Genomic DNA, 10,217 nt, shown 5'->3' with positions numbered 1-10,217 from the left:
CCTCTTTTGATCGGTGACACACACTACTTATATCAGTCAACATCAGTAGTACAGAACACAGTATGTCTGCAGCTGCCTGTGAATGAGAATATAATAAATATACATGTAGACATTCATCCAATGATTGATCGATTTTCTGAAATGAAATTCCACCAATCAAAATGTGGTTATTGATTTCATCTTCTGTATTTTGATTGGATGAATCAGTTGTCCTTGTTACCTTCCCTTCTTCCTCTTTCAAGAGTATTGATCGATAGGAAGAAGGAATATTTTTCCCTTGAATAAATAATAATGAAAAGTTAATTTAACGATTTATTTATTCATTTTCACAATTTGGAAACTTGTGATTAAATTAGATTAAGTAAGTTGAATAATGATTTTATCTATCTATTCTGTGATTCAAATTGTTATTAGCATTATCCTATTGTGTTTAAGAGAAAATCTCTGGGACTCATCATGGTTTGAATGGAATATGACAAAGTATCATCATTTGAGATGTTGCCATGAATAAACTACTGTAGAACTGTGATATTCATAGTTATGGATTACTTATAGACAATAAGATTTCTACAATAAAACTTAATCACAATGATAGCTGAGCTACTCGAAGTGAATTACACGGAACAATGTTGAAATCCTAATCCAGAATATTATAATCAACTGCTTGAATATTACTAAAGTATTCAACTAGGGGAATAACTAAGCGAAAGGATTATTGTCTAGTACATCGTAAAATGAAATCTTGAAGGAATTATCCGATAATAATCTGACCTGAATTTCCAGTTCAAATGAAATAATCATTGAAACCAGGGGGCAGTGGACAACTGCTTTGTCTTGGAATATTACTTAACATTGGATATCCATAGCACTTATTGAGATTAAGCTTAGACGGTTTACAGAATTGTCTAATCAATGAAAGTCCATGATATAAAGTACAAACTAAATAATTTAACCTCAATATGCCAATCTGTTAAAATTTATTAGTACACCGCATGTAAATGTCCACTAGTTATTTAAGTATCTGTGATAGACCACCAGTGTATTTATCAACTTCTATAACACAACGTAATCAGAATCTGTGTATTAAGTGCCGCATAGTGCTTCAATGAAGCTCCTCATATTGAGGTATGTTACCGACTTTACCAAGTACAGTTAAGCTAATGTTGACAGTTGTTGGTAAATACACTCTCTTTCAAGTACGGACTAATATTCACAATAAACAATTGACAGCCATCGGATGATACTGCTACACTGGTCCAATCAGGTACGCAGAATAGCGTTCATTCTAGTGATCTATTCACTGACTCCACCAGCTGAATTCTGCCATAACTTTTAAATGTTTATGTTTAAAACACTACAATATTCACCTATTCTAAATGTTGATCTGTTTTGTTTCTTTGTCTTCCAGGATTCCCATCAGACAAAAGTAACAGTCCAGTCAAAATACAAACCATGTCAACTTTAAGCCAACAACGTAAACTAGTTGAACAACTACGTCAAGAAGCAAATTTAAATCGACGTCCTGTTTCTGAATGTGTGCAAGAAATGATTGTGTTTATGGAGCAGAATCGAGAAAAAGATTGTCTAGTTTCAGGATTTGCGAGTAAGAAAGATAATCCATTCCAAGAAAAAGGCGGATGCGTTGTGATTTAGGCAACTTGTTAAATGGATGATAGAACAAACAACATAGACTCCATGTTCAATTATCCTTATGCTCTTTACTTCTCTGCTCATTTAACGAACATTTCGTTTTTCCTGAAGAATGTGGAGAAACTAGTTCAATGCCCAATTAAATTGATTTGATTCTTAAACTTTGGTGTTTTAATTTTGTTTCTTCATTTCATTTTTGTGTACATGGACAAGCGCTCACAAGTAAATCTATTTAATTGCGCTTTTATATGAATAATGGGAGTACTCTCATTTCCTCTATCTATTTCGTAATATCTTACTATTTCTGTTGTTTCTATCTCTATGGATGTAGACACTTTAATCCAAATAAAAACCAAATAACGATGAACGTTTGAAAACAGACGGATTCTTCGAAAGTGAACTTGTCGTTGATTATCTGTATTCTTCTTACAGTGACGTTGATACACTACTTTACTTCATTCAGCGAGGAACCCTAAGACGTTAGTCTATTCACCAATGTTGCGAATAATTCTAATAGTGATATTAGTTTGCTGAGTAATTGTTGACAGGGATGTGTTCCACTGGTGACCTACCGTGGTTCTCAAATTACCATGAGTCCAGAGCTAAATATTATTCACTGAGAATGCAGGTGATATGATAGCACTATTCTTTAGACAACTCGAGAAGGGCTCGGATTAGGAGTGAAGGTTAAGTTACGGAGTCAGTAAAGATAGTTAGGAATCGAGTTCGCAAGAATGCCTGATCACCACAATGATAGATACATGTACAGTTAGTTGTATGATTTCATCTACTAAAAACCTATAAATTGTCTTCACAAATCCACCAATTATGTTCTAGGTTTGTAAATACCTCGAATGTATTTATTTGTGCTTCCTTTTACATCTCAAAGTAATCACTCCCTCATTGTTATTTTAAGAAACGTTCAAGTTAGTTCCTTATTTCTGTTGTTCTCGTAATAATCAGTGTTAAACGTCATATTGAATGAATAATGGTAGGTTCTACCTCTTTCTTACTTAGCTTTTCGTACGAAATAAGCTTTCCACCACTGCACCTTGACGTTTGCTCAGAACTCCATGACACTCCAACTTAAATCTTGTCCGTTGGTCAGAACTGTATATTTTTCGCTTAACTGTTTTCTTCTAACTTAAAATTCCTCTAAACTGATGCCTATAACCCCTTAATGTCAGTAGATATTTAGGAAAGCCAGTTTGAATCTTACTGGATTGAAGTATCATTTGATTCAGGATAATGTGCACATTTCATTAATGAAAGCCAAGTGACATGAAAGTCTGGGCCAATGTGAGCATCGAAACGGCTAGTTATAGCCACCTAACATCAAATAAGGTTTTATGATGATCGACCGAAATTTTCAGACTATGATATGGTAAGAATAATGAATGCACATTTCTTTTCATCAATAAGCTTGACTGAATCTACAGTATGAATGAGAAACAGTAAAATTGGACTCCTGTATTGTTGAAAATCAGATAGATTAAACGTATTTGATAATATCGACTAAACAAGAGTAGCATTGTCAATGCTAAATTTGGAGATACAACAGATGACTAGTCATCATTCACTGGATTTCATTTATTTCAAGTGGCGATTTTTCACTGGTGTTTTCTGTCTTGGTTTCAACAAACTATTTGAATGGTTCATAGTTGAGTTTGTTGACGACTGTTGAATTGTTATCGACACAATGCCATTATCGTACCATCTTGATGATGCTTCAGAACGACCATTTATCAAATGTGGTGTAGATGTTGGGCATTTTAAGAATGATGAACTAGAGATATTGACAGATTTGGCTTGCATTTTCCCGCTACCCTATAATTTGTTAACATTATAGACAAGCAATCAGTAAAAATCTATCTATAAGAAATGTTTATAGTTTATGCTAGCGAAAGCCTAGTCTTTGGCACTGATAACTCTAAATATGACTTTGTTTTATCGTGAAGGAAACTAATTGTCACCTGACGGTTATTTATGCCAGGTAAGTCCTCAGAATAAAGTGGATCGGTCAGTGAATCAGCCATTGTTGGCGTGTCGCGTAACAGAAACGTGGTTCGGCACAGGTTATTATATCGTATCACGTTGGTATATCAAAGATGAAATTAGAAATAATGAATAGCAAACGAATCGGAATGATTGTAGTAAATAATCACAATAAAACGGAGAACTAGCTTCGAGAAACGTAATAGGTTTGTAGAATAAGTATGAGATAATACTGAGACTCGGAAACTAGAGGGTGATGAATGAATGATTGGACGCCACCGCTAATTGTGGCACCTAACATCTCCAACCACTCTAATACAATAGATGTAATGTAGCTAGCAATGGAATCCAGGAGTCGTGACCGTCCTTTTTGGAACTTGTCAGCTGCATGTTTTTGACTACTGATCACAGTTGTTGCCTGAATTCCAACACTTACTAACATAACTCAAATCAACGGTCAGTAAGTTTGTTTAATAGCCCCTAGCTTGCTTCCGACCGACTTCCACGCCAGTCAGGAGTTCATATCAGGTTATGTGGTGAATTTTGTATTTAGAACGTATACCGTAGAAGCCCCAGTGGGTGAAACAACACAAATTCGTCAATTGAATTTTCAGTCGTTACCTAGTAGCCTACATCTAACCTCACCATTCCTCACTGTGTTAGATGAAGTGGGAAGAAAGTATTTCATCATTCTGAATACTGAAATTCTAAAAAATATCTCTCCTTAAAGATCGTTCTAATCACCTGGAGGCTATGGAAGAAGTTCAACTTCTTTGAAAAAATCAACAATTAGACAATAGTACGAGTTACATTGTCGGGACCATTCCAAATATGCTTCAAACGGTCTTGACAGAAGGAACTGTGTTAAATGAAAAATGTTTTATGTGGGTCGACTTTCATTACGGATGGATGTTGAATGTAGCACTAGCGTAAACTAGAAGGCGTTATGTAGTCATTTTGCCCTGATATGGAATTTTTCAACAGTCAGCACTCTGTGTAGTCACCTAGCTTAATGTCGACTAGACTAAGGCTAGGAATGGGGATTATTGGATCACAATTCAATAATCTAAAAGATGAACGTTTGAAAAATAACCTGATATCTTTCACTCGACTCTTATTTAAATGCTTGAAAACATCACAGAGTATGTTAGTTTTAAATTCCTTTGAGTTAAGCACACATTTCAATTAACACATATTCGAACGAAATGAAAAGAAAATGCCACCCTGACAACCGTTACTGGGTGGTAAACATTAAATCACTGAAAAAAGTATGTAACTAGGGCTAAACAACGCTAATTTAATAGGCTATCATTAAAACAACTGAGCATGCAGTCGATTTCACTGTTTTCTATAAGCACAAGATTTAACAAAATTGGGAATTTATCGTCAGTTGGATGTACTTGAGGTCTATTAATAATGGTGTCTGATGTGAGACGTGAATTCATTGAGAACATCATCACTAGTATACTCAGGTACATGCAGATCTGACAAGTTCCAAGAAAATCGAAGCGAGGTCACTGGTCACAAAATATAGAAAACATCGACAAAGACTGTTAAATCATACCAGTTCCTACAATTAGTTACGACAAATGTCTAGTACTTCAAAATGTATTTTAGGTTACTTTTATTGTTGAAATAAATCCACCTGGTCATGATGAAACGTTCTTTTTACTGCATCTCAATTTTAACTAAACACAAGTTCGGGTAATCCATCTCGAGCCTTTAAATCGAGGATAACTAGTGATACTATTAATCTCCCTTATCAAAATAATGAACCAATAAATGACTGGTCAAGTCAACAATCGTTTAAAAGTTTACCATAGATATTTCTAAATTTCTGCAAACAATCACAATTCTTTTCAGGTAACACTCGGAACCATCAATCGACCAAAAACTATGGCTGATGTAAAAACAAAACTAACTCCAATCCAAAAACATACCTCTGAATATCTTCGCTTGTTCAAAAGACGTCGTTCTCGTCGCCTCCTACTTTCTGCAGATGTATTACGTCTTCTTGTTTTGTGTACAGATAGTGGCTTTGCATCATTGTTTTTGTTCTGTTCTACTGGGACTTGTTTTTGTAGATTTTGTTGGACACTTTGTTTGTTGTTACAGTCCGTACTGTTATTGCAGCTTATTTGTGTGGTGGATCTATTTTCGGAGAATTCTAAATGCTTCATCGAAGATTTCGACTTCCCTTTTCCTTTTTCTAGTTTTTCAACTTCCTCTTTCACCTTGTTCTTTCCTTTCCTCAGTGAAGTCTTCTTGCCAAATTCCTGGTCGATTTCCTTTCGTTTAGAAAAGCCGTTAGTCATCACTTCATTTAATTGATCAGTATCGTCACATGGATCTAGACTTTTAGAGCTGTTGGTAATGTCCGTAGACTCATTACACTGTAATGATGAATCTGAACGCTTGTTTGTACTCTCTGACAATTTACTTGTATTAACGACGTCTTGACTAGTGCCACACTGCATGACTTGAGTTATTCTTTCAGATCCATGCTTCAAGCTGACTTGTCGCATTTGCTTAGGGTGGTCAAAGCGAATCACTGGAACAATGCTTAACTCGCGTACTTCACTTAAACGAATAAGGACATCACTGGGAGTGATAAGTAATGGACCGTGCACTCCCTCATGTTTTTGCTCTGATATATTCACTTGCTTACTGTTCTCACACGATGATCTGGATTCACAAAACACGCACGTGTATAAACATGAGAGCTTTCTTTACATCGGTACATTAATATTCATGAAAATAAATGTTACCATAGAATCAAAAAACTTTATTTGTCAAAACGAATGCTAAGTCAGTCAATGTGATGTCACTAAGTGAGGTTTTCACACATCCTGCAGTTTTGGTATACTCAGTCCGAAGCAGTACCTGGCTTATGGGGTGTATTAAATCATTTCAAACCACGGCAGTACATCAACTAAAAAAATCTTAAAGCTGAATCTTCTGGCCAGCTCACATATTAACACAATTGCACTGGATAGATGAAACAAGTGTATACAAGCAATTCATCGTCTCCACAATAAATACTGCACTCGAAGAATTTATCTCAGAAGGTTGGTTACATAAAGTTTAAAATACAGAAATGATATACCTTAAATTGTCTGCACACATTTCTATGTAAAGCTAAATCAGTCAGCAGAATGATTTATTCAAAAAGAAGGGATGAAATCAACACAACTGGAGAATGGAAATTAACAAATCGAGAGCCAATGAGGGAGAAATGGTTTGAATTACATTGCAAAGGGAATGACGAAGATGAAAGAATGGAAATCTGGGAATTATTCTCAACTCAAGCTTTATGTGTAAATAGGGGAGGTAAGCAACTGCTCTGCTATGAACAATTCTGGGTTATGGCACTTAAAATCAATAACAACAAATTCCACTGGTTGAAATCATGAGTCAATTGAAGCTAGACGGCTTCTCACTAGAACTCCGGGAGTATCTCTTGAAGTCAGTCACTAGTGAGCAGATGATTATTATCAGAAGGGGTTTTGTGGAGATTTTAGAAATTTCACTGGTTGAAATCATGAGCCACTTGAAGCTAGACCACTATGGAAAACCTGGAAGCATTGGACGGCCGTTTTGTCCCAGTATGGGATTCTACGTTCTAGTTCTAGTGAGGAGTAGTTACCAGTGGAGTTCAACCAGGTCTGTTGTGAGATATCAACTCACTGAAGACAATGGTGTACGGTGGCGCAACTTCGTGGATTGGTTGAAGCTAGACATTAACACCGTTGGATGCCGACTCAGTGGTCTAATGGTTCTGCGTTCGAAACTTGCGGTGGGGGACGGGATCGTGGATGTGCACCGCTGAGGAGTTCCATACTAGGATGAAACGGCCGTTCAGTGCTTTCAGGTTTTCCGTAGTGGTCTAGCTTCAATTAACTTATGACCTCACTTATTAAATGAATATTAAATCTATAAAACCCCCTTTCTGATAATTTACTGTAAATCAAATGTATCGAAAATTACCTAGTTATACATTTTAATGCCACTTATGCATGTGTATCAGTCAGTCATATAAAACGTAGAGTCTGTCACAACTGTACATCGGTCCAAGTCACCACATCGCATTAGCAAACAGTAAGATGAAATCGTTATGGCAAACCCCAGAGTAGTAGTGGTAGTAACAATATTGGTTATAGTACAAAAGATTAGGAAACGATGATAATTTGATTAGAAATCTTGGAGTAGTGGAATAAAAAACTTATATCTTAGGTTTGGAACTTAGGATCTGACGTAAAATACAATAGTCCGAGTAAGGTGCCTTTCTCGTTGAAGCTTTGAACGAGATGGGAATTTGGACGGCCTTAGTCTGTTTTGGGATACATCGAATGGAGTTGGTTGTGTAGTCAAACCACATAGATGCAGTGAGTGAAAGTTCATATAAATGAAACAACAATTTACTAAAGTATCATACATTAAGACAAAATTGAAGATACTTGAAAAGCAAGCTTACTTATCTGAAGCATTGAACATCATTTGATTTTGTAAATAATCAGACAATAAATTTCCCCTTTTACCATGTTGACTTTGAAGTTTGGATTCAGTGAGTGCAAGAATTTCCGCTGGTTCTAATGTTGAAATTGTTCGTTCATGTACTCTTAACGGGTCGAAACTAATCACATTGCGCATGATAAATGATTTCTGATCCTCAGATAAACTGACCAGTTGGCCCAAATGAACGAGTATACCATTTTTATGCGTTACAACTCGAATAAATGGACATGAATTCTTTTCTTGACTGTCGTTCATTGAATTTTCTCTGTTTGAACTGAATATACTGGCAGCCATTTGTGAAATACTCACACATTTTGATGACAGTCCTGTATAACCTGAGATAAGTGACGTATTTGTTGGATCTTCAGTTTGAGTAGCTTTATTCTCTTCGGGTAGTGAATGAATTGGTAGTTTCAGGGCATATAAAGCCTGGAGTAGTTTAAGGATTTCTTGTGACAGATTCATACCAATCGGAAGAGAATTCAGTGACTGTTCATCCATCATGGTGATTTGGTGCTGTTGGTTTCTAGTATTATTCATGTTATTGATTGTTTTTTGGATAATCTGTGTCTCCTCAATGGATGCTGTAGAGATTTCATTCATCTATCAGAAGAAAAGGAAGAGTTGTGCACATGCCAAATGAATATAATCACTGATTTTGACAAAGTAGATTAACAACAATTTGCAAGATAATTGATTTCCTTGTGAGATTGGCCAGTTATTCACTGTAACTAACATTATTCATTAGCACAAATCACTTATGACAACTATGCTGGTACTAACGAGTGGCCGTGCGAAGTGCTTCTGCAAGGCAGAGCTGCAATAATGAAACGAAATTAGTATTGTTTGAGGTATTCAAACCGGGTGATCCAATGTCATAACCTTAGGGAAACTGTCAAGTAATTATTTATGCCTAGATAGATCTATTGTGGATTACAGTTACTCAAATATATTGATCGAAATTTATGGGTAAAGAGACGGGATTGTATAAGCGGGGTGAATATATCTGTATATATCGTAATAGGTCAGTTATACAATTCCAAATGAAAACGTTATTTAAATAGAGCTTATAAACTAAGTACCAGCATCGTATGCGTCTTCAGCATGAGGGCAAAAGTATTGAGAATAAGTATTTGCGAAATTCCAATCGGAAAGTCAAGAATCTTAATAATGTGTACCGAGTATTCGTTATTGATTGACCTTAACTTGGCTATCACTATAAATCAGGATACACTAGACGGTCATATCTTCTTAGAATGAGACTTCTGGCCAGTTTACAATCCATGACCCCACCAGAGATCGAACCTGAATTCTTCAAGTCGTTCAGCGAACGTGAAGCCTTTAGTAAGCACTGCTAAGCACTGCTGCATTTAATACTCTATATTGAAGCCCTTGAATCATATCACCATGTCAATTCATGGATTCAATTAATAAATACGATGATTACAGTATACAATCATGAAAATAAGAAAATTACTCACTTTGATTGTTCTAATTTTTGAGTAGAACAGATACACCGAAACACTAGAACAACAGAAGTTGTATAACTTTTACTGATAACACAAACTAAATGTCAATGTAATCATACAACTATGATGCAACAACTCATTGAATTGGGATTCGTTTATAAGATTTGATCTTTGACCTCCCCCCCACCCCCGAGTTGAAGTAATCAATAATTTGATTGACAAAAATGCATCCGAGTAAATATCAATCAAGTGAATACAATTTATTCATGATCACATTGAATTGAATCAATCTGAATGGAATAGTTATTTTGAGGGAAAAAGAAATAAACAATACAAGTTACTTTAATAGTTGAATACATGAGTTGATTGAAGAGATAGACCACCATGAAAAACCTGGACGGTCGTTTCTTCCTAGTAACGGTACTCAATAGGTATGTCCTGGAGTTCTAGTGAGAAGCCGTGACCAGTGGAGTTCAACCGAGTCTGTTGTGAGATAGTAACTCACTGAAGACAATTGTAGACGGTGGTGCAAATTCGTGGATTGGTTGTAGTCAGACATTAACAAAACAAGTTACCATTGTCATCACA

General features: G+C 35.9%; 1 protein-coding gene across 1 annotated transcript; it reads right to left on the bottom strand.

Annotated features, from left to right (window-relative positions):
- Positions 1-3,024: 3,024 nt before the first annotated feature.
- MS3_00004838 (uncharacterized protein) lies at positions 3,025-9,951 on the bottom strand. The gene is made up of 4 exons (XM_051212805.1): positions 9,642-9,951; positions 8,120-8,763; positions 5,586-6,330; positions 3,025-3,477 (listed from the first exon to the last, which is right to left on the bottom strand). The coding sequence occupies exons 2-4, from the start codon at positions 8,761-8,763 to the stop codon at positions 3,241-3,243; spliced, it is 1,626 nt and encodes a 541-aa protein (XP_051068724.1). The 5' UTR covers positions 9,642-9,951; the 3' UTR covers positions 3,025-3,240.
- Positions 9,952-10,217: the final 266 nt, after the last annotated feature.

Source organism: Schistosoma haematobium, chromosome 3 (assembly GCF_000699445.3).
Source record: "Schistosoma haematobium chromosome 3, whole genome shotgun sequence".
Lineage (NCBI taxonomy): Eukaryota > Metazoa > Platyhelminthes > Trematoda > Strigeidida > Schistosomatidae > Schistosoma > Schistosoma haematobium.
The sequence above is the reverse complement of the archived record's forward strand: the minus strand, read 5'-3'. Positions and strand labels throughout refer to the sequence as shown.